The sequence below is a fragment of the Hydra vulgaris genome, chromosome 05 (assembly GCF_038396675.1).
Source record: "Hydra vulgaris chromosome 05, alternate assembly HydraT2T_AEP".
Taxonomy (NCBI): Eukaryota; Metazoa; Cnidaria; class Hydrozoa; order Anthoathecata; family Hydridae; genus Hydra; species Hydra vulgaris.
Genome location: NC_088924.1, coordinates 18,205,889 through 18,232,261, shown reverse-complemented (window position 1 = coordinate 18,232,261; position 26,373 = coordinate 18,205,889). Strand labels below are relative to the sequence as shown.

General features: G+C 28.4%; 1 protein-coding gene across 2 annotated transcripts in view; it reads left to right on the top strand.

Annotated features, from left to right (window-relative positions):
- LOC136080649 (uncharacterized) overlaps positions 1 to 26,373 on the top strand; it is a 273,327-nt gene that overhangs the window by 149,655 nt on the left and 97,299 nt on the right. The window contains exons 7-9 of one of the 2 annotated variants that reach the window (XM_065797575.1): positions 4,099 to 4,236; positions 9,492 to 9,672; positions 20,089 to 21,273. In XM_065797575.1, the coding sequence (XP_065653647.1) occupies positions 4,099 to 4,236; positions 9,492 to 9,672; positions 20,089 to 21,273 (1,504 nt within the window). Of the gene's footprint in view, positions 1 to 4,098; positions 4,237 to 9,491; positions 9,673 to 15,386; positions 15,667 to 15,802; positions 17,413 to 20,088; positions 21,274 to 26,373 lie in introns of those variants that run through there. The other variant, XM_065797576.1, reaches the window with a different exon arrangement.

Genomic DNA, 26,373 nt, shown 5'->3' with positions numbered 1-26,373 from the left:
TATATATATATATATATATATATATATATGTATATATAACAATTAATTTGTAATTAAATTAATGGTTTTGACTTTCGTCCAACACGAAAATGTTGAACGAAAGTCAAAAGTAATTAAAAGTGACGTATGTGTTGGCGTAAGAATCACTTTTTTCCTTCCGCTCTTCCCAAAGACAACAAACTATAGATCTATACATATATATATATATATATATATATATATATATATATATATATATATATATATATATATATATATATATATATATATATATATATATATATATATGTATAAATCTATAGTTTGTTGTCTTTGGGAAGAGCGGAAGGAAAAAAGTGATTCTTACGCCAACATATACGTCACTTTTAATTACTTTTAACTTTCGTCTAACATTTCCGTGTTGGACGAAAGTCAAAACCATTAATTTAATTACAAATTAATTGTTATATAAAAAAACCACAAAAACGCAAATTTAATTGACCGGAATGTTTTTAAAAACATTCTGAATGTTTTTAAAACATTGTGAATGTTTTTAACAATATAAACAATGTTTTTATTTTTATTTTTTTTAATAAAATGTTTTTATTTTTATTTTTTTTATTAAAATGTTTTTATTTTTATTTTTTTTACTGTAAATCATGCGCGGAGTGTTGCTACATCGACTATCTAATAGCCTGACTCGCAAGGGAGTGCTGCTACATCGACTGACAAATAGCCTGACTCGCAAGGGAGTGCTGCTACATATATATATATATATATATTATATATATATCTATATATATATATATATATATATATATATATATATATATATATATATATATATATATATATATATATATATATATATATATAAATTAGTAGAAAATCACTTAACAAAAATTTTTTTTCATTTAACACTGTGTTTCATCAATAAAGACTCATCAGAAACGAATGATCAAATTAATAAAACTTCGGTTTATACAAAAATTAAATTAAAGGAAATCGCAAATGTTTTAACTACTGTAAATTTTGACACATTTGTGGAATTTGCTGACACTATTATAAAAAAAATTCTTTAGAAATGATTACTTACGCTTTTTTTAAACAAAAATATTTTTAAAAGGGGGATTTAATGCAACTATTATTTGAGCTCATTTACCTTTATAGTTTTTTAGGAGAAACTTTTTTTCATGCCTACATTTAGAAATTAATTCAGATTTTTTGTTTAATAAGCATTCTTGGTTTGCATGAGAAATTATTTCAAATTTTTCTTGTAGGCATAGTATGCATTTTTTGGAAATATTGTTATATGCAGGCGCTGTTTTAAGGATGGATCAATTCAGTATAAAACCATCAATATTTCTACCTTTTAATTCCCATATATATTTTGACAGCATGGTGTCTATTGAATACTTTTTATTTTTGAAAGATTGCTTATGATTGGCAAAATGTTTTTTTCATTCACCCTCTGTTATGCCAATATATTGTTTATCAGGTACATTCTTAGAGAAAACAACGCATTTATATAGCACATTTTTTGATAAACAACTTCCACTCGTTGGACAATTGCTGTTTGAAAGCGCAATTAATTTAGAAGCGCAATTTATTTAGAAACGCAATTAATTTAGAAACTCAATTAATTTAGAAGAAGACAATTGCTTTTGAAAACGCAATTCATTTAGAAGCGCAACGTATTGCTAAAAAAATAAACCTTGATAACAGAATCGAATCAACTGCCCCTGCCCGAGCCTTCGTAACTCTAAAAGACCATAAACCAAATTTTCAAAACAAACTTCCTTGTAGGTTATTGGTTCCCTCAAAAGTGAGATTGGACATGTAAGCAAAATTAAATTGGACAAAGTTAATAATATTCTTATAATTATAAATTGAATTTGCAACAGTGAAAAAATACCACTGATGTTATAAATTGGTTCTCCATAATCGAAAACAAAAATGACTGTACATTTATTCAATTTGACATTATGATTTTTATCCTTCAATAACTGTAGATATTTTAGATAAAACAATTGAATTTGCAAAAAGCCACATAGTTAGTCCTGATGAAACAATCCGTATAATAAAACATTATAGAAAAACCTTACTTTTTTTTAATAAGGAAACTTGGAAAAAGAAAAATATTCATGACTGCTTTGATGTAACAATAGGCAGTTATGACGGAGCAGAAATTTGTGAATTTATTGGACTATAAATTTTAGATAAAATAATCAATATAAAAGATTTAGACTTTTATTGCGACGATGGTTTAATAGTAATGCGTAAAAAGTCTGGTTCACAGCTCGATAAAATTAGAAAAGATATCATAAAAATTTTTAAAAATGTTGGTTTTCAAATTGAAATAAACATAAATTTAAAAATTGTGAACTTTCTTGATGTCACATTTAACCTCTATGAAAATTCACATAAACCTTTCAAAAAACCAAACGATGAATTATTGTATACCAATATTAACTCAAATCATCCACCCCAAATTCTAAAACAAATCCCGATTTGAATTAACAACAGGCTAAACCAAAACTCCTCTAATGAAAATGTATTCAATTCCTCTAAACAAATATTTGAAGACGCCCTTAAAAAAAGTGGTTTTGAAAGTTTTAAACTAAAATTTGACCCTGAAAAAAAATTCAAGCAAGCGAAATAGAATTAGAAATGTAATTTGGTTCAACAAGTTTTTGGTTTAGCAAAAATGTTTCCACTAACATAGGAAAAGTGTTTTTAAAATTGGTCGATAAGCATTTCCCGCCCTCCAATAAATTACATATAATTTTCAATTAAAATACAATTAAAGTAAGCTACAGTTGCACAAAAATATGGAAAGAATTATAAAAGATCACAATAACGCTTTGTTAAACAAAACAAAAAAATCATAAATGAAAAAACTACAGAAAATTGTAATTGCAAACAAAAAAGTAATTGTCCGATGAGTGGAAGTTGTTTATCAAAAAATGTGCTATATAAATGCGTTGTTTCCTCTAAGAATGTACCTGATAAACAATATATTGGCATAACAGAGGGTGAATGGAGAAACATTTTACCAATCATAAGCAATCTTTCAAAAATAAAAAGTATTCAATAGACACCATGCTGTCAAAATATATATGGGAATTAAAAGGTAGAAATATTGATGGTTTTATACTGAATTGATCCATCCTTAAAACAGCGCCTGCATATAACAATATTTCCAAAAAATGCATACTATGCCTACAAGAAAAATTTGAAATAATTTCTCATGCAAACCAAGAATGCTTATTAAACAAAAAATCTGAATTAATTTCTAAATGTAGGCATGAAAAAAAGTTTCTCCTAAAAAACTATAAAGGTAAATGAGCTCAAATAATAGTTGCATTAAATCCCCCTTTTAAAAAATATTTTTGTTTAAAAAAAGCATAAGTAATCATTTCTAAAGAATTCTTTTTATAATAGTGTCAGCAAATTCCACAAATGTGTCAAAATTAACAGTAAATAAGACATTTGCGACTTCCTTAAATTTAATTTTTGTATAAACCGAAGTTTTATTAATTTGATCATTCATTTCTGATGAGTCTTTATTGATGAAACACAGTGTTAAATAAAAATAAATTTTTGGTAAGTGAATTTCTACTATTTTATAATTGCTCTATTTTTTTAAGAACATTGAGCACTCTATTTTGTAGAATACATTTTAATGTTGTTGAAATATATAAGTTTATATATATGTTTGTAAATATATATATATATATATATATATATATATATATATATATATATATATATATATATATATATATACATATATATATATATATATATATATATATATAGAGAGAGAGAGAGAGAGAGAGAGAGAGAGAGAGAGACAGAGAGAGAGAAAAAAAAGTTAGATAAGTGTTTTTTACTAATTTATTATTGCTCTGTTCTTTAAGAACATTGAGCACTCTATTTTTAAATTACACTAACATAATTTACATATATATATATATATTATATATATATATATATATATATATATATATATATATATATATATATATATATATATATATATACATATATATGGATATATGTACTTTTTTTCCAAAGATAAAATATTTTATTACTTATGATCATTTTGTTATACAGCATTTTGGTCTGAATGGATTGAATGGTCTTGTTGCAATGCATCAGGTGTTACAACTAGATCTCGAAATTGCATTAATACTCAATTTTTTGCTTGTGTTAGAGACAGTACTGAAATAAAAACCTGTATTTCATTTATAGGCATGTATTTGTTTTTAATCTTTATAGTTTTTTTGTTTTTAAAAAAGTGAAAGTGACTTTATTTTTGATTTTTGTTTTAAATTTTTGTTAAGTTAACAGGACAATGATATTAATAAATAAAAATTTATTTCTATGCTGCAAAATTTTTTTATTTTTAATTTACAAAAGTTTTTCTATGGGTACAAAATTAATTTTTTGGGTTGAAATTACCTTCTTATCTTCTTGTTAAGAAAGTTTTCTAATGAAAATTCTAAAGAAAATCGTTTTTTCATAATTAAACCACAAATCAAATTCAATATTTCGTCATATATACTTCATTATTTTATTGTAGACTTTATTATTCATAAAAACTTAAAAAATGTTAAATCAATGTAATAAATTAAAATTATTCAAAATAAAATCAAAGATTTTTTTTAACTATGCATATATTTAAGAATAGATTTTATTTGTGCAATGAGTAAAATTTTTCTTAATTTATATCTTTCTAATTAATCATGAACTAATGAACTTAAAAATAACATAAAACAAAAAATAACGATATAACTAAAAATCAGGTTAAACAACAACAACAATAAAAAACTTTAACTTTACCTTGCAATTGCACATTTTTGTTTAACACAATTATCAAATTTAAAAATCTTTAATATTAAATGTGTATATGATCAGTGTGCAAGACATTAATTATGAGAAGAATAAAATTAAATAAATTAAAAACTGATGTTCAAATTTTTTTTTTTTTCGAATTTCTAACCTCTCATCATACATATAATAACTTCACAGTTAGCAAGAATCCTGATAAAACCAACCTAACTGACCCAAGAATGACACTTATATATCGGTATAAGGCCAACTTCAAGGTACCCTGTAATGCAAATTTTGAAGTCTTTTAATTTTGTCCGCGGAAATCAATTTTGTTTGAATGTTTAAATTAAGTAAAATGTTTACTTTATAGTGCAACATTAATTATTATACAATTATATAATTTGATAAAAATTGGTGCAAATGTAGCATATAGCTGCACCAAACTCTGTATAAAATTTCAGTCTCATTGGTTAACTGGTTAAAAGTTTCTGGCAGTTTTAGATTATACCTTGTTAGTTTTTTGCAATTATACCTCAGAACTTTACTGATTATTGTAATATTTAATTACTATTTTCAAAATAAAGTTTACATGAGTGCTCTACTATGTAATATCAATAATTTTTATTATAATTGTTTTATTACTAGATATACCATTTCTTTCTGTAGACCAAATTATTATTTGCTATTTGAAGCGTGGTTTGAATCGGTTTAGCATAGTGTTTAATATCTCAACATTTCCTGAAGTATAAGCTACTGCCAAAATGCTAAAAAAAGTGAAAAACCTGACAAAATGACTATCAGTTGGTAAAACAAAAACAAAGAAAATGTTTCTGTTAAAAGATCTGTTTTGTTAAATGATTTTATCATTAGATCTTTTTAAATACATTGACTTTCGAAAATAAGAGAAAAAATAACTATATATAAACCCTCATTATAAATTTATATTACCATCAAATGGCACTAGTTAAAATTATGAGACACGGTCTCTGACTTTCTCCACAAGAAATTTATTCAAAATAGCCTATAACAAACAAAAGGTCTCTGTTAAAGAAATTTTTATTAGCCCTTAAAATATTTTTACATTATATTACTATCAAATAGCAATTGATTAAAATGTAAGACACAGTCTTTGATTTTCTAACCAAGCTTTTTTTAAAATAGCTTAATATACTCGTTTAGTCAAATACTTTTCAATATGTTTACATGCAATATTAAAATTAATAATCACTAACAGCAGTCAAGAATTAAAATAGTTAAAATGTTTATTATAATCCATAAGCTATGATTTTCTGCTGCCTAATCTATTATATTAAATCATGATAGCAGTTCTTTAAAGATGCTTACTGTTCAGACCATTTATGCAGCATAACAATCTTTCTTTTCATTCTGTATAATTATTGTTTTGTTTATTATTTGACCGATGTTTATAAAAGTCTTAATGAGCAGTTTCAAAGGTTATTTCACTATAAGACCCCAAGGGGGATCCTTTGCAACTAATGAAATCTTTGATGTGGTAGAAGACAGTGTTAATTTTGGGTTATATGCTTGCACCAGTTATCATTAAGTACCACCTTTTGAAATATTGAATTATTTCAGCAAAATCTAACTAAATAATAAATCCAAAGCAAGCTTTTATAACAAATTTGAAACTTTTGAATGCTTCAATTATGTGAAGAATTTTGGGAACCGAGTTTGTATCATATTGCTGGAGCACATCCACATTTTTAAATAGGTTCCTGCATTCATTTCACATCAACTGAACCCCGTGATACTGTCTCAGTTGAATGTGAAGGGCAGCTGGCTATTTAACAGCTTCTATCCAAGCAGTTTAAGGTATATTGAAAAGATTATTGACAGCTCCCAAAAGGAGATGCAATCCCATTATAGGATTATTTCCAAAATCAGAACATTGTCAGGCCACGGATGGTTGGCTTTCAAATGACATTGCTAAACTACTTTTCGCAAGCCAGATTGAAGACTTGAGGCTAGATTTGATTGAACAAGTGTTCGCAAGTTTACAGATTTAGCAAGACATTTGGATTTGATGTCACACCATGTACAATGTTGTATACTTTATTAGGTTTAAAGCCCCCAAATTAAATTTGTAACTTTCATATTGCAAGCTAAAAATAAGTTTAACTCTATTCGCATTAATCAGTGGCCAGATTTGTTCATTATTGTAGTGAGTTTCTGGCAATGCTTCTGAAACTGCAACAAGAAATTGTCTTTTTGTCTTCAGTGTCTTTGTCGGTCCTTTGAGTGAGAGATTATTTTTGAGACATAAATATCCACGAGAAATTTTGTAATATTGATTAACTTGATTCACAAGACGTGATAAATCATTGCAGTGAGAAACAACCCAAACTGTACCAGAATCTCCTTTTCTGTTAGTAATTTTTTAGTCATTGCGGTTGAAGAAGTTACGCAAGTGTTAACCTGCTCTTAAGAAAACCTTAGAAAAATTTGCCTCCATCTACCATCTTGCTGCTTGATGTTTGATTCACAGTTCTGACCAGTTTCTTTATTCTATTGTTTGATAGTGCCGTATTTAATTGCACATTTACTAGGGCTATAGTGGTCAATTTTGGAGCTCTTGATAACGGCTAGGGACTACTTTGACCTGAAACCAAAACATACATACTTAACTTTTATTTTTATTTTGTTCAGGAAGTTTGTTTAAATTTTCAAATTATTTGTTTTTAAAGTGATTAGAAATTTGTTAAAAATATACTTTCCAAAATCTTATCTCTTTTTTTAAAGATTTTCTTAATTATATGTAAAAGTTATTTAAGTATAAGTATTTACCTGGGATAATTGAAAGTGGAGGCCTGCCAGATGCTTTAGCAAGTCATATAGCATTTTCAAGGGATCATTCTTTAATAGAAATAACTCGAGATGCAATTTCTTTGGCTGCCCTGGCATCTTTCGCAGCAAAAAATTAAAGGTTTTCACGGCGCATTGGTTGGGCAAATCATTTCTTAAAGGGCAGAGGCACGTGCTGCAACGTACATTTAGTTCTTTCTCAATTGTGGTTTGCTCTTTAAGATGATGTTTTTCTTGCAGCTTTGAATGACCAATTTGACAGATTAGGCAATAACGCATCATGCTTTTTGTTTCAGGTCTCACTTGTATTGAATTGAAGTTAAACAAAGGAGGGAGTATAACTTCTTTCCCTTCTCGTTTCCTGGGCAAAATTATCCTAAATGATTTGCCAAGTCCTTGTGGTACCCAAGAAGCACTGATATTGTTCTTTGTCTTGAATAGTTGGCATATTCGAACTGCTTAGAAAGCAGTAAGCTGCCTTAAACATTTTTTCAGACAGAGCAAGCATGCAAATTTTTGATATTCTTTGTGAACCTTGAAAAAAACGTTCACCCTTAGTATAGTTTATTTTAATTTGATTCATCATTAAAACAAAAATGTTACGTTATGACTAGCTACCAAACCCCTTAATTGTGAAGGAGGGGGGGGGGGGAACGACCTAGCAAGTTTAGGGGCCCTTATGCAAATTTAGGGGCCCTTTTTAAGGTGCTTTTTATTTTTGCAATACCTAGATGTAAAATTTGGTAAATTTTGAGACCCTAATGACATATTTTTTTTTGTGGGAACCTTTGACCTATTAGACACGACACTAATAAATCCTGTTTTTTGCGGACTCAACAAAGAGGTTGCCTGAAATACGCCTTACTCAGGGCATGTGTGTGCATAGAGGGAAATTATACTCTCGATTCCCCACTACCATACATCTTTTAAGATGGCAAGCTAGAATATTTAGTCAGAATTTAAACTTTTCTTTTGGTTAGGTGGTTAATTGTGATAAATTTGAAAATGAAGTACGTACTTTTAAAATGAAAACTACCTCCTCCCCTACCCCCACCTCCATATGCTTTTGTACGCTATTTGAAGACCTCTCCCCCCTATGAACGTACATTCTTTATGGATAACCCCTAATATATAAACTGAATTTTCAAAATTAATATTATTTTCAAATGAACTTTTTACTGCTAGTTATTTTTTTAAAAATGTTTTAAAAACTCTTTTAAAAGTTCATAAAGTTCATTTGGTCATAAGACCAAAAGGTACCAGATTCAACCTGTTTGTCCACGACAAACAGATTGAATCTGGTATCTTTCTTTTAAATAACTAGCATAAACTTTATTATGAATTGACTTATAATAAATAATTATAATGAATGTTTAAAAGTAATTTTTTTAAAAACTTCTTTGTTGAGATTTTCTTAACAAAGGTGAAGTTTTTAAAAAAATCTTAAAAAAAGGGAAAAATCAAATATTACTAGGTATCTTAAAGAAAGAAAAAAAATCAAATATTACCGGAAAAACCAAGTTTTACACCGAGCACTTATACCTTGTTAAATTCAAAAGCTCTGTATTTGGTCATAATAGACCTAGTAAACCAGTTCTTGATGGAGCATTTTCATTTTTCTTAAATGACTTTTTGGGAAACACTTTGTGTATAATTAATTTTGCATGTTATATTTCTTATTTATGCAAGGTTTTATATCAATGATTTTTCATAGCTATTAGTTTGTAAAATTTTACAATTGTTCCAACAAATTACTTATTATCCAACTTTTGTCAATTGTTGTATAATATTTTTTAATTTTGAAAAAATATTAAAAAAGTATTAATTAATTTAAATCTTTTTTTTAAAAGATGTTCAAATAAATGCTGAGAAGAATCAACAACAGTATGAACCATACAACACAACTATAAGCATATTCTATTGCAACAATGTACAATTGATACTTAATTTTGGTGATGGGACAACTGTTACAAATATAAAAAACATCAACACTTCTACTGCAAAAGGTTATATTTACACTACCATTCATAGGTAATTATCTTATGTTAATTTGTTGTATCTTTTTACATTACTTAAATCATTTATAATTTATCAATGTGGAACTACCTCCACCTTGAAAGAATTGGAAATTAAAATAAATGTAGAAAAATACTAAAAATAACTGTTGAAGGTAATAAAGCTTAAGTTATCAACTTTAAACAATGATTTTAGCAGGAGATCAGATTTCTTTTGATAAAAACATCAAGCTATATAATTTTACTTTATTATTATTTTCTTAAGCTTTATTATGCTAATTATTTAGAGACTTTATTAAGCTCATTGCTATTAATCTCTAAAGCTATTTAACATTGAAGTGAGCATTTATGTTAATCTAATATGATTGTGTACATATAACTATGAGTAATGCAAAAACAGTTTACTCATACTGCATTTCATGATGTCTTTACACTTGTTCATACATGTTGCACAAATGTTTTTTAGTATGTTGATGCTATTCATACTGGAAGGTAAATTCCAAAAATTTATTTAACAACTTGGTTCTCTAGATATAGGATTCCAAAGTTGAACAACCGTAGCACAGTGGTTAGAGTTCCGGCTCAGAACTCAAAAGTTCCTGGTTCAACACCAGCTCTTGCCTATTAAGCAACATTGGTATGGAAGGAGGCGTAAAATTCAAGTTAAATGCTCTTTGCGGTGCTCTGTGATAAGACTGTAAGAACTTCTGGGAGCACCTAAATAAAAAAATTAAAATAAAAATTTTGAATAAATTTTTAGAAATATTACTAAAATGTTGTCAATAGCATTTTAAAATATAAAATTAAAACAAAGTTTATACTTTTCAATGGGTATTTCACTTTATTATTGTTTACTGACTTCTGAACTAAAAATCATAAAATAGATATAGTAAACATTTTGGCCTGTCTAAAAATCGTGCTTCAAAAGTAGACGAAAAGTGATTTTTTGTAATTTTTCATCTACTTTTTCGCCTAAATTTGCAAGTATTGAATATTACTTTTTTATTATTTTTCCATTATTACTTCATATAGGATAATACCTAAAAATAAAAACATGCTTTTAAAAATTAAGAGATTAGTCTTAAAATTTTACTCAAAAATGGACTTCAAGTCCATTAGCAAATATTTTATAATCTTATAACGCCCCGTGTTTACAGTAAAAGTTTGTTTTAAAAACTGATTTTTCATCTACCATTTTTGGACATCTATAGGTTGTTGCAATATTAAGAAAAAAAGTAATGTATATTTAACCTTATACCCCCTAATGTTCCCATATGGGAACACTGCAAAAAGATAATACTCAAATTAATTTATATTTTGTAATTTCATAATTATATATTATTAACTTTAATATGAATGTTGATAGCCTAATTATATCAAATTTGGTAACATTTGTATCTAAAATAGTATTGTTTTTAAATTTATCAAAAACACAAAAACACTCTTGGAGTTTTGGTATCACATAAATTGAGTCTTCAACTTAACACCAAAAATTTGATTACAGCGGAGAAAATAGAATTAGCCTCACCTTTATTTTTCGTTTTAATTTAACAAAAATGGCCGTGAAACAATTATTAAATCTACTTTATTTCTTTTATCTTCTACGATAACAAAAAAGTTTATAAATTGGTATGTTTAATTAATGACAAATGAAAAAAAATTAAAAGTATTCAATTTGTGGAGAAAATAGAATTAGCCTCATTTACGTTATATACAAGAAAATACAGAAAATATTTTGTTTTAATGTTCATTTAACATTTAGTATTGCTTCCTGATTTTTTAATGACTTCAAATATGCGACTTGACATATTAGTTACAAGATTTTAGATAGATATTCCATTCCAACCTACTCTGATACGAGTTTTCAGCTCCAAGGTGGATTCAAATTGCTTATCATTTTTATAAACCTTTCCCCCCAAACCATAACAGTTCCACCACCCACAGTTACGACTCATTTAAGTTTCTTCCTCCTTTCGAAGATTATGTCAGTAATGTTGATAGCCATCAGGACCATCTCAATTAAACTTTTTTTCATCACTAAAGAGAACTTAACGCCACTCTTCCTGCCAAGACATGTGTTCTTTTGCAAATTGTAATCTAAATTCTTTATGACGAGCCTTAAGTTTTGGTTTTGGTTTACGCTTTTTCCAAACTGTGTTTGGATCTTCATGTAAGATTTTTCTCACATGTTGAACAGATACAGGTAATTGTAAATCAGCCCGAATTTGAAATGCAGTTATGTGCTGAGCAGCAACACGATGTACAATGACTTGTTTAGTACAATTATTAATTTTACGTTTGCTACCACTTCCCTTATAAGCTCCATAATTAACGCCAATCTTGAAGTAATTATTAACCACTTTTGGATATCTTATAATTTACTTTGCAATTTCCTGATTAAGGTAAGCCTGTATCTTTGTATGCTTTGATTAGTGCTAATTCTTCATTCGTTAAACGCTTACCACGTCCCATTTCAAATTAAGGTATCAAAAACCAAATGTTAAAAACTTTATGAGCACTGGTTTCACAGTTTTTGTTAACTTACAAATAATAATAAAAAACAAGTCACAAATGCGTATCACTAAATCAAAATGTACAAGTAAACTGAAAATAGTTGTTGATGAGGCTAACTCTATATAACGGCAAATATCAATTATTATACACTTTATGATTTTATCAAAAGTACTGCAATTTAATTATGCTATATTATAATCTAAAAAGTTGTTGTTTATAACAATAATTATATGCGCGTGGATACAAAAGATGAACTGCACAAACTTGCTTACAGATTTACAAAATATTGCATCAGTACATTGTGAGGCTAATTCTATTTTCTCCACTGTATTATTTTGAGCAAAAGTAATTGTTTCTAAACAGCTAAGTAAACGGGGAATATTTCATTAAAAATGAAGCAAGAAATGATGGTGCCCTATTTGAGAAAACGCAATGCTGAAATGTACATAAAAGGAAAGCCAATACATTTTGGGTACAAGCTTTAAGCTTTATGAGGAGATTATGGATATCCATAAAAACTACAAGTTTATACTGGATTCTTAAAGAAGATCTGAGATACCTTAAGGTCAGCAAGTTTTTCAAGATATGGTAGAAGTAGTGAAGCAAAAATCTAGTACAAAATTTCATTAAATATAAATTGATAATTAATGAAATTATTGTCAGAGGAAGGTTTCATTGTTACAGGAAATGAAAGAAAACAACAGATGGTGCCTCAAAAGAAATGATATTAAAAAAAAAACTGAAAAGGCAAACTAGAGGTACTTATGACTATTGTTGCAATGGTGAATTCATTCTCTGCAAATGACACAACAATAGCATTGTGATCATTTCAAGCAACTTCTTTACACAGTGCACAAGGTGAAAAGGCATATTGGAACTAAAGGTAGTATAGAAGTAAATTTAATATTTAAATAAGGGACGGCTGCTGAACAAAACCTTAAATGGAACATTTGCATTTTTTTTTTTTAAATAAAATGTTTTATGGCTATATTTTACATTTTTCTAGTTAAACATCTTATTTTCTACATTTTGAGTAATTTTGAAAGTTTCCACAAAAAATGCATAAGCACCATCAGCTTAAACTTCTTTTGAGTCAATTTTTTCAGGTGATAAACTTATGTTCATACTATATTGATTGCACCAGGTAAACCTGGTTCGAGCTTCAGCGTTTTTTTTTAAGTAAGTTTATACTCAATAAATTGAAACTGCTCAAATTTATTTTCAAATCCCTAACTACCTGCACCATTCTTGTTCAGAGAGTAGTTGTCTTCAAGGGACAAGAACGGTTTTAAAATTAATGTTGAATATCAACAAAGCCTAATAAATCTTTACAACTACGGAATGGATGGAGTTGATTTGATTGATCATCTTTTAGAATCCTTCAGCCTATGATCCGAGCCAAAAATGGTGGTGGTTATTGATAACTAATATGTTAAACTTATCTCTGGTTGCAGCTTGGAGATTTTTTTTATTGCTCTACATTCTAATGATGACAAAACTTCTCACTTAGATTTAAGACAAGAAATTACAATACTCCTAATGAAATAAACTTAAAAATTGATTTTTCATTGGGGGCAAAAGGTGGAAGAAAAGGTGGATTTACCAGAAGATGTTTAATTTGATGGCCAAGGCCTTAAGCCAACTGAGTGTACTTAAGAAAGGTGTGCCATATGTCATAAGAATAAAAGATCGATGTGTGAAAAATCTCAAGCTTCATTACAGGAACTTTGGTATTAGCTCAACCATAATTACTAATGTGTCTTAATAAAATGAATGCAACTTGTCAAACCAATTCAAGTTATTAACAGAAACGTTTTTTTTTATTATAATGAGTTCGTTTTTTCATTATACGCAATAGACGAAATGTTTCAAAATTATCACACTAGATTTTTTTTACTGTTTGTTTATCAGTACATACAGTAACTATTGTTTACAAATGTATTTATTTTTAATTTTTCTTTTTTTTTGTATTTGAAATGGAATTATAAAACATTATTTGAATCAGATTTAATGTAACATGTATATATATATTCTTTTTGAAAATTTTGTTTTATTTTTAATTTTGTAAAGTACAATTTTTATTTAGTAATAAGCACTTAAAAGTGGCTTGGACATTATTTCCCAAAAATCCTGAAAATCTGAAAAAATTTATTTGTCAACTCTCTAATGTTTCCATATGGGAACACTACTGTATTTTAGGTGCATTGAAAGAAATTTAACACCAGGAATTAGTTATTTAGGTCATAAATTGTCAGTGTTTTAAGTATACTTAAAAAATATGAACTTTTTCTGGGGTTTTTCAAGCAGTACGGTTAACAGATAATTTTTTTTAAGCAATATTCAGCTTTTTTAAGAATCAGGCAAAGCTTAAAGTGTCTTTTCTCAAAAATGTTGTTGCTGTTTGTATTAGATAATCAATTCAAAAATATTTATCAAACAATATTTGTTTGTTTTCTTGATATTGGACTTCAAAGTTTGACAAGTATTTTAAGATTATTGACCAAATGATGTCAAACACATTTTCATACTTGAAATTAAAATTAAGTCTATATTTTTCAATGGTTATTTTATTACATTATTATATATTAGCTAGTTCAGACCTAAAAAGGTATAAAATATATATGATAAGCAGACAGTTTGTCTAAATATCATGCTTCAAAAATACGCAGAAGTTGATTTTTATTTATTTTCAATCATGATTTTCATCCAAAGCCTGGAGTTGTCGATTTTTTTTAAAATTATAAATTTTCATTCAATAAAGCACTTTGCTTCGCCATGGATATAAGAATATCCATAGGAAGTCCTCAGGTTTAGAGTCTTTATTCAGCAATGCCGACCTAACTGCTGACCTAAATGTGTTTGAGGTTGGCAAATTTGCCATCCTCATTTACATGTTTTATGGTAACCCCTTTGTGTCAAATTGTTTTTGCTGACCTGATGCTGACTTCTAACAGTTTAAGGTCAGGAATTTATTCCCACCTCATATTATTTAATTTTAAAGGCTGCATAGGCAAGCTAAGGGTTAGGACTTTCATGAATAGTGTTATAGGAAAGGATGGGGTTTACTTCTATAGACTATGTTTGGACGAAGCATTTACTTCGTACCTGCTTAGTCTATAGAAGCAAACCCCTGGTCTTGCGATGTCTTTGTTTGAACTTAAAATTCCGTAAATTTGCGTCACGTGATCAATGTAGGTGCAAAACAAACAAAACTTTATACGTTTTAGAAAAAAATCTTGAAACCTTGTCGTGTTTAATAATATTTGTTTATAGTATCAAAAGAAAGTTTTTTTAAACTATTACTATATACTATATGTATAAAGCATATTTCAAATCCCTATGAGAAATGACGAATTTCACTCAAACTGGAGGAAAGAAATAGTTAATATTCTGTTTATATATCATTTTGCAGATATAGATTTGAATGATCGAGTAGCTGCAGGAACAATTTTTATTTAAGAAAGACATTTTTTTACAGATGGTATTGAATTAACAAGTAAGTATTTAAATAAATAAAGAAAAGTTACAAATAATAAAAATTAAAAATTAATACAAATATTTAAATTATTTGCATTACCAACCATACAGAAAAAAATCCACGATTAGTAAAACTTTTGGTTTTTATATTTCAGAGAACAAAAGAAAAACTTTAAAGTTACTTGCAGTACCAACTAAAAACTTACCAAAAAATCTCATGAAAATTCACAGCAGCCAGAACATAAACATCAATATATTGTACAAGAGCAAGTGATAAAATTTTAAACTCAAAATGCTACAAAAGTTTCTTGGAATTTAAATATGGAGCAAATAAACTCAAATTAACAGATACTTGGATGGTAACTCATTATGAGAAAAGAATGTCATTGAAAAAATATACAGAGCATTTTTTGGTTCCTACTTATGAAATAATTGTTGATGAATTTTTAATCTATAGTTGCATGGTTCTTGGTTGGGTCCTTCCGAGTGACCATTTTTTTGTAAAACAATACTCAGGAAGTATGAATAATGTCTTTATCTTCGACTTAATAGCTGAAATAGAGCATTTTAAAGTATGCTTTGGATTACCAAGTATTACCTCAAGTTAACTTATATGTCTCTATGTTCCAACTGAAATTAATTCAACTGTTTTGCAAGCAAGAATCTCAGTCCACAAGCATTATTTAAGGCCAAAAAGTTCTGACAGTCTTTGCTCTTTATTGTCAGAAAATAATAATTGTAGCAAATGTTCTAACTTTGAAAAAAAGTTTTACAAACAGTTAGCACATAAAAATAAAACTGCAGTTGTTCCTGCAAAAAATAATGCACCTTTAAAAAACACTCATTCAAACAAAATTATTTTAGCCTTAAAAGAGAAAAGACTCCAATGCAAGGAATTGACAGAAATAATAGAAAAAATAAAAAATGAAATTATATCATAATCCATAGCTGTACCATCTAGCATTAGTGATGAAGTGTTAGAAATTATAGGATTAGATGACAATGAAGTATCCCAATTTGTGAAAATGTTATGGGAACAACAACAAAAAATTTTTTCTAATCCAACTTCAAAGATGAGATATCATCCAATGATAATTAGATTTTGTTTATGATTAGCAATGAAGTCTGCATCTGCTTATGATGAATTGCGATCTGCCAAAATATTAAAATTTCCAAGTCTCAAAACACATAGAGATTACAAAAATGCCATAAAACCTTGTGTGGGTTTTAATTCTGCAGTCATAGATGAACTTCTGCATAAAACTTCAAACCTAATTATTTACCAGAGGTTGGTTTGTCTTTCTTTTGATGAAATCAAGATTCAAGAGGACTTAGTTTTTGACAAATATACAGACAAACTTATTGGATATATAGACCTTGGCGATCCAAGTATCAACTACAGTACTTTTTCAGATTCAAGTGCACATGCAACTCATGCTCTTATTTATTATCTAAGAGGCATAGCATTTGATTTAAAGTTTAGTTAAGCATATCTTGCTACGAAAGGTGTAACATTAAGTCAGCTTATGATGACCTTTTGGAAAGCTTTTTCAATCCTTGAGTTATCTTTATGTCATTGCAATAGTTTCGGATGGGGCATCTACCAACCGAAAGTTTAATCGAATGCATAGAATGATGGATGGGTTGGTTGATAATAAAGCAACATATCGTACCACAAATCTATTTGCAAATGATCGATTTATTTGGTTTTTTGCTGATGATCCTCACCTAATAAAAACTTTGAGAAATTGCCTTTATCATTCAGGTAAAATTTTCCCTATTTTGTAAGTGTTTGTGTAAATATTATGTGTTAATATTTTTTTTGAAAAAAATGTTTATGTGTTAATATATTTTTGTTTAAATATTTTTTTAAAAAATGCATACATAAATTAATTGCATATTTGTGTATAACAATTTCAAAAAAATTTATTAAAATATTTTATATTTGAATCATTGATATCATTCGGAAGACATATAGTGAATTTACTTTTCTCCTTATTAGGCTTAGGCAGAAATTTTACACGTCATATGTGGAATGGAAATGATATTGTTTGGTATCATTTAAAAAAACTACATAACGACTAACTAGAGCGTTGTTTAAAACTTATTCCAAAACTTACATCTGAGCATTTTAACTTGACACCATATTCTGTAATGAATGTTCGATTGGCTACCCAAGTATTAAGTGAAACAGTGTCACATGTAATTGAAAATTATTACAATGGTTATATGCATAACACTGCAGAATTGTGCAAATTTGCTGATAAGTTTTTTGATTGTATGAATGTACGAAACCATTCGGAAAGTTTAAGTAAGCGTAAGCCATTTTTAGAACCATATAAAAATGTTAATGATAAGCGATTTACATGGCTAAAAGAAAATTTTCTAAATTATTTAAAACTTTGGAAAGAAAATGTTTCTAAACGTGTTGGTGACTTCTCAAATGATGAACGAGAGAAAATGTTTTTGTCTTCCCAAACATATGAAGGCCTTAGAATAAATTCATATTCTCTTATTGAGGTAACAAAATACTTATTAAATGCTGGAATGCCTTATGTTCTTAGTGAGCGTTTCAGTCAAGAAGTTTTAGAGGAACATTTTGGAAGACATCGCAGTTTAGGAAGAAGAAATGATAATCCTACCATACACCAGTTTTGCTATCAGTCAAATACATTGAGAATGCAGCGCTCAGTTGTACCTGATGCAAAGATTTTTCTTTTTTCTTTTCTTTGTGCAACTGAACAATATCTCTAGTTAATGAAAATGAGCATATGCGAAGATAAAGCTTAAGCATACTTTCCAAAATGTTATTAGCCAGATCATTATCAAAAACAATAGGGGTTTTATTTTCAAATGTTTCAACAATGTTACTATACAAACTTATAATTTCTCTGTCTTTCATCAATGAGGTTACCATTTTAGCAATATCAATTTTTTTAAGGTTGCTTTGGCTAGTTTCTCTCCAAAACAAACTTTCAGTAACAATAAAAATATTCTGACACTCTTTTGTTACTGCAGTTAAATCCCCTCTGTTCTGGGAACAAATTAATTTTTGATCAATGAATGTATCTGCTGTAAATTTTTTAAGTATTTCCATTGCGTCCTGATTTATTTTTGAATTATAATTTGTATTGTTTCTTGTTTTTTTGATAAATTTATGTATAATATAACCAGCTAAATACTGCAATCCATCTAGCTCTTGTGCACTTATTGGTTTCATTTTGTTTTCTTCTTCATAAGCAGAGTTTTGTTGTTTTTTATAAAAATTCAAAATATGATTTCCGATATGAAGCACTAATAAAGCATATAAATGTTTATCCAAATTTAAAATATAATCATGGGCATACAGAACAAGGCTGGAATAAAATTTTGATAAAAATATCTCAGCATTTATTGATGACCTGAATTCAGTTAATAATTTGGTTACTTCGTTGTACAGGTTATCGTTGAATTCAAACTTATAATCTTTAATTGTCTGCCTCATCTGTTCTAGGTAAAAATTGTTGTAGAATAAAGTATTTTGCACCTCCTTCACAATACTTGAAAACATATTAATAGTTAAATGATCAATCAAATTTTTCTTCTTTTATGCATTACTAATCGCTGGGTGTGCTGAATTTACATGTCTTTTTAAACCTCCATTTGACTTGCAAATTTTTGCACATGTAGTACATGAAATTTTCTCCGAAGATGTTACCTAAAAAGTAAAAGTAATTCTATAATTAGTAAGTTAAATATATCAAGTTAAAGGATTATATATATATATATATATATATATATATATATATATATATATATATATATATATATATATATATATATATATATATATATATATATATATATATCTTGGATAATGCGTATTTTCTTTGAAAAACCTTGAGATAAAATTTATACAAAAAAAGAGAATTGCACACCTTTTCAAGTGCTTTATTGTTATCCTCTTCAAATATTTTATTGAAGAGATCTTCATTTAAAATACCAAATTTAACTAAATTCAAATTCTCTTGAAATTCTACAGATTTCGCCATTTAAACAATAATCTTGCATCTACATTGACCACATGACTTACATTTTTGTTTTTTCAAGTTCAGAAAAATAACAATAGTGAAGAACAATAGATTGCCAGACCAGGGTTTACTTCTATAGACTATGGTACCTGGAGTTCTTGAAGTTCGAATTCCACTACATTTCAAATTATTTTCAAATTTCCACCACTACTCAAATATATTATTTTTATCTGCCCCCTCCCCTTTGGTCTGCTATGTTATTAGTGAGATATACATAAACAATTATTAAGTGACCAAGTTGTCTAAAATTAAATACTCATGCATGGACATACAAGACAAAAAATAGCATGTGTTTCTTGAGAAGGCTTGACGTCTTTTTACATAGATAAACTTAGCTAATAATTTGTTTTCTAGATTTTGATTTTCTTTAGTTATTCTATGTGTCAACAGTTCACAATCACAGCCGATATTTTTGAAAATGCTGGAAATACCACCTCTGCGTTATTCACTAGTTCTACAAATGTAACAGTTTTTTGTTTCCTCTCCTCTTTAAAAGTTATCAAAACACCTCCTGATTCTCTTGGTGGGTATGTTCAACTATCTATAAACAAGAATATAACATTAAGCATCTATCAAGAGACTGGTTCAAATATGATATATTTAATTGATTGGGGAGATGGTAATTCTTCTGTTAATAATCAGACTTTAAACTTAAGACCAGTTTCATTTCAAATACAGCATATGTATAATAATATAAACAATTACACCATTTCTGTTTCATGCAGGAATTATTTACAGACTCTTACTCCTATATTCATTCAGATTCATGTAACAAATTGTTCTGTGCCTGAAATATATTTTTATTATGGAACTATTTACAATCCGATGAACATCATTAAAAATGTTGGAAAAGATTTAACAGCTTTTGTTGAAAGTGTTAGTTCATTTTGTAAAAATGAAACATTTACTTTTGAATGGAAACTTGCTAGTTCTGATTCTAAATCCAAAGTAACTCAACAAAAAGGCATTCTTTCTCATCAAAAAGTTACCTATTCACTTGCCAAAAACTCACTTGATTATGGTGTTTACATATTGTCATTGCAATGTAATTATGGTGATGCTTCAGCTGTTTATACTTCATACTTAAATGTTACATATTCACCTCTCTATGTGGAAATTGATAATGGTTTATTTGTATCTGTTGCATATAAAAAGAAGGTTGGAAATGAAAGTTTTTATCAAAACTTTAAAGTAAGTGCAATGTCTAGTTATGATCCAGATGATGCAACAGTTGGGACTCAAAATATAACTTTTAGATGGAGGTGTAAAATTGCTTCCAATTTTTCTGATGCTAAAGTTGCTATGGAAAACTTTACACTTTTAAATCTCACATTCTCAAGTGATGCTTGTTTTAATGAATCCTGGGTAGATATTCTTTCAACTTTTTCAGAAATAGTTTTTAGTACACAACAGTTTTTAAAAGAAATTAGTTATCATATTGAAGTTTGTGGAACAAAATATGCAGGAAGAGATGTATATTCTAATGAGTGCTACAAGACAAGCTGTTTTGTTCAAGAAGTTTTGGTTTCAGAAAGTTTTCCAACTGTTACATTAAAGTATGTTGCTAATTTTTTTTCTTTTTATAAACTAAAGTTTTTTTTAATTCTTGATAAAACACATAATAGTCAAAAAAAAAAAAAAAAAATCTTAAAATAAAATTATCTTGAGATAAAAATTACTATATAAACATAAAAACTTTATTATTTTGAAATTATTACATACACTTCATACATGATTTTACTTAAAATTTTTCATACAATTCATACATGATTTTACTTAAAATTATTACATACACTTCATACATGATTTTACTTAAAATTATTACATACACTTCATACATGATTTTACTTTAAATTATTACATACACTTCATACATGATTTTACTTAAAATTATTACATACACTTCATACATGATTTTACTTAAAATTATTACATACACTTCATACATGATTTTACTTAAAATTATTACATACACTTCATACATGATTTTACTTAAAATTATTACATACACTTCATACATGATTTTACTTAATACACAAAGTAGAATACTGAAGATCATGAGTTAACATAAAAATATTTTCAATTTTATTTTATAAATTATAAATATCTGCACTTTTGTATAAATGCTTTATTTATATTAATTTTATATATTTTTATGAACTAATATTATTATAAAAAATGTTAATCTTTTTCTTTTTCTAACTCAATGTTAGGTAAAATTATTTCATTTTGTAGTTTACGTACTTAAATCAATTTAAATAAAAGTTTTACTTTATCAAAAATGAATTAATAAATTATGGAATTCTCTACCTGATCATATTGTTTATTTATCTTCCTTGATTTTCTTTAAACCAAATTTTAAAATGTTCAACTATCAGAATCAATGTGTACTGTATTAACTTGTCTCTCTTGGTGTTACATTACATACAAAGAATTTTTATATCACCTGTATCACTTTTTTTGTTTTTCTGCTCTCTATTCATACATCAAATGGAGATTGCAAAAACTTGTTTGAGTTTACAAAAGATTTTCTAATGAGGTTCTCATAATTTTGCAACAATAAGGAGAACTATATAGCTTACAAATAACAATATAAAGTAAAACATAAAAAACATAAACAACATAAAGTAAAACATAAAAAAACATAGCCATCATGCTTTACAAGTAGTATGTTTTAAAATATCTTTGTCATCCTGCATATAGTTTGACATCAGATGTCCCAGGTATTTGTATTGATTAGTGTACAAAAGAACCATGTTAGCTAATGTAAAATGTCATTATGCATTAAGTCTCTGTCGAAACATTTTTTTTTTCTCTAAACTCATTGGCTCACTTTGGGATTAATGTGAGCCATAAATATAAGCATTATTCCACAAAAAATTAGATAATTTTAATAAATTTGGGAAATCACTGTAAAGTTTTAATTATTTGTGTTTTTTAGAAATATTTAAGTATTTAAAATATTTTCTAAAATACTAACTTATGAACTGATTTTTAAATTTTCAAATTGATTGTTTACAAAAATCTCATAAAATTGGTGGTGTTTAAAAAACAGTTCAGACTCCTTTCCTAAACAATGAATTTTATTTAAGCCAGTCATCAAAAATTGACCTTAGTTGGTATATGTGAGAGATCAAGAATTTTTTTTTTAAGTTGGTAAATAGCATTATAACCCTATTTAACAAATGTTTGCGCTGGCTCTGATTGGGGCTTTTTACCATATGCAAGGGCATATATTTAACACCCTAACTTCAATGGTTTTTATTTAAAAACTTATATTCTTCCAAATTAATTCTTAATTTTTAAAAACTTTTAACATTCATTACTTTAAATTTTTTTATAGTCTTCATAATTTAATCAATATAAAGCTGGATGTTTTTAATACAATTATTGAAGTATTCAGGTCAGGTCAGGTTCAGGATTATCATGATCACCCTGCTAATGGTATTATATAACCCTTTACTACCTGCCCCATGCCCTGCTGTGTTGTAGAGTGTGCTTCTTTAGGCAAAGGCTAGGGGAAACAAACTCTAAAAGGCTATAGATAGTGTCTCGATACAAATACTCATCTAGGGCAGATGATAACTGCATCCAGGTACGGTCTTCCAGGAGGCCTCTTAGGAAAAGACTTTAGGGGTAAGCAGAATAATTCTGCTAACCAGCCTCGAACCCTTCTTCATCTACTAGGCAGGGATTATTTTTTTTTGGATATTTCCAGAATCCTGATATTTTTCTCAACTTAATTTTTCCAGATATCCAAAACGTTTTCCATACATACAAGTTTAGGTATATATTTTTGTCATATATTTGTTTTTGAAGCTTTTTTATTCATTGCTCATACAATGAGTTTATAAACTAAGAAAAGTTTGAAAACTCAGCTAAAAGCAAAATTTAGAGGAAAATATATTTCTGATATTTTACCAAAACAATTTTCCGGATTTTTAAAATATGGCCCGTATGATCTATGATTAGGCCGGCGTAGATGTAAACCTGTGTTAAATTGTTTCCTGCTTAGGATTATGAAAGCTGGATTTTCTAGACTCTTCTCATAGGTTTTGGCTTGTGCCTCCTTGATAGTGGCTCTACAACTCTTTCTGTTATATTCTAATGAGGGTACAGCTCTAAAACTCAGTTTAATGATTCTGAAGCCAGCTGGCAATAAGGTTTCTCGAACTCTGTGGTAACTCTCAAAGAGGCTGATTTCATCAACAGCTGCAAAATATCAGAATATTAACAGTGCCATGTTGCGCATGGATGGTGTCCCTATTTATGCTTTTGGTGCGTATTGTCAAAGTCACATTTGGAGCCCTATGTTACAGTTTAGGGTTAATTAACATGACTGAGAGAATTTCATAGCTCATTTCTTAGGAAACTGTGCTCCATCTATGAGTGAATCAAGTTCTCTTTAAACTTAAATATGCCAAAAGTAACCCAAAATATTAAACATAAAAAACCATCCCCACCACCTAACTGTTTTAATATATCTTTTACAAATATTCGTGGTTTAAGAAGCAACCTTCCATCAGTTGAATCTTACCTCTTGCAAAATTCACCAGACTTGCTTGCTCTTAGTGAGACTAATTTAAATTCTGCTATTCTTTCTTCTTATCTCAATGTTGATGGGTATTATCCTGTGCTTTGCACAGACTCAAATAGTCACATACTTAGCTTGGGGCATACATATGCATCAATTCACCTATTTTTCCTGAAATCAGGTTCAAATCCTTTGATCGTTGTTTTATGTGTTTTCGCTTACCACCTCTTCACTTTATCACCTTTCTCTTTGCTTTTTATTGTTTCCCTTCTTCCCAAAACTGCACTTTTTTAGATGTAACTTCTGATCGAATTGACCATGCCCTCTCTCGTTATCCCTCTGACAATATTGTTGTTATCAGTGACTTTAATGCTTATTCAGATAGTTAACTTTGTGATTCGTTTTCCTGACAACCCTAATCATTTACCTTCACCCCTTGATTTATGTCTGCTCTCTGATCTCTGAAAAAAAAAAAAATGTCTTTTCCTGCTCAGCTGAAAAATGTGCCTCCTACATAACTGGTTCAGTTCCAAGTCATGTCTCATTCTACTCCATAGTTTTTACGCTCTTGTGCAGCAAGAGGTAAAAAACATTTTTTTAAACATCTTCGCTTCCAACAAGGCTGCAAGCAACCACTAATTAAAGTTGGAAGTTACTAGAAGAGAAAAGATAAAGATTGTAGAGCAAGATAACGATTGACAGACAACTTAAAGGATTGCAAATTATATGAATCAGGAAAGCAAGATTAAGGAAACGAATTCCAAAGAACTGATGTTCGAGGAAAAAAACTAGACGAATAAGCATTTTTGAAGCACTTAGGAACAGTCACAGAAAAAGGATGAGACTTAATTGAATGACGAGTAACATGAGAATGAATTTTAGTAGATAGCACAAGAGACGCTAGCTCTTTAGAGCAGTGCCCATTATAGTATTTATAGAAAAGAAAAAAGAGAAGCAACATTACAATGATGTGATGATGGTCAAAGGTTGGCTACAAGAGCAGGTCCAACTATATTTACAATGCTTATTTGCACCTTTTCTAAAAGAGAAAGGGCATCATTGGAAGATCTGCCCCAGATATGGCAACAGTATTCCATACAAGAATGGATTTTAGACATATAGAGATAAAGAATGGAATCCAGAGTAAGAAAGTGGCGAGCATGATAAAGAGATGCAACCTTAGCAAATATTAATTTTGCAATTTTGGATTTGATATACGGTTTCCAAGAAGATAAAGTATATAATCCAAGAAGATGAAGGGTAGATGACTCATCGAGTACATTGCCCTTCATAAGTATAAGAAGATCTAAATTATTGCGATAATGATTGGCTGAATAAAATTGAATTTTATCTGAATTAAAGTTCACCAGCCACTGTGAGCACATGCTACAGCAGAAGTGAGATCCTTTTCAACCTCAAATGCCCCCTCCAAGCAATCAGAGAGTGTTGGTTTCTTATCATGACAAGAATAAATGGTACTATTATCAGCGAACAATGCCACCTTAGATGTGAGAATATCTGGAAGATCATTAATAAAAATTAAAAACATTTTAGGGCCATTTATAGATACTTTGGGAAATACCTGAAGTTACAGGGTAAGAAGAAGAATGCTATCCATCGAGGACAACTTTTATACTACGATTAGAAATGAAGGATTCTATAATCTTAAAGATGTAACCTGATACACTGTAAGAAGAAAGCTTATGGAAAAGATCAGCAAGTTAAACTTTATCAAAAGCTTTAGAAATTTCAAGAGGGATAGCCTTAACCTCTCCACATCTATTTAATGCACAATAAAACTCATCAGTTATTACTGTTAGCAAATCAGCTGGGGAATGAAAAGATCGAAATCCATATTGGTGATCAGAAAGTAAGTTATTAGATTTAAGATAAGATTGAGTGTTTTTCAGTTAAAAACTCAAAAACCTTGCTTAAAATATGAAGAAGACTACTGGGACGGTAGTTAGACTAGTCAGATTTTCTCCAGAGTTTTGGAAAATAGGGATAACAGATGTGACTTTTTAGCAGGCTGGAAAACAAAACTCTACTAAGCACTTGATAAATATTTTTGAAAGTATGGATGACAGCTACACGACAAGAAATCACTTTAGATACAGATGTT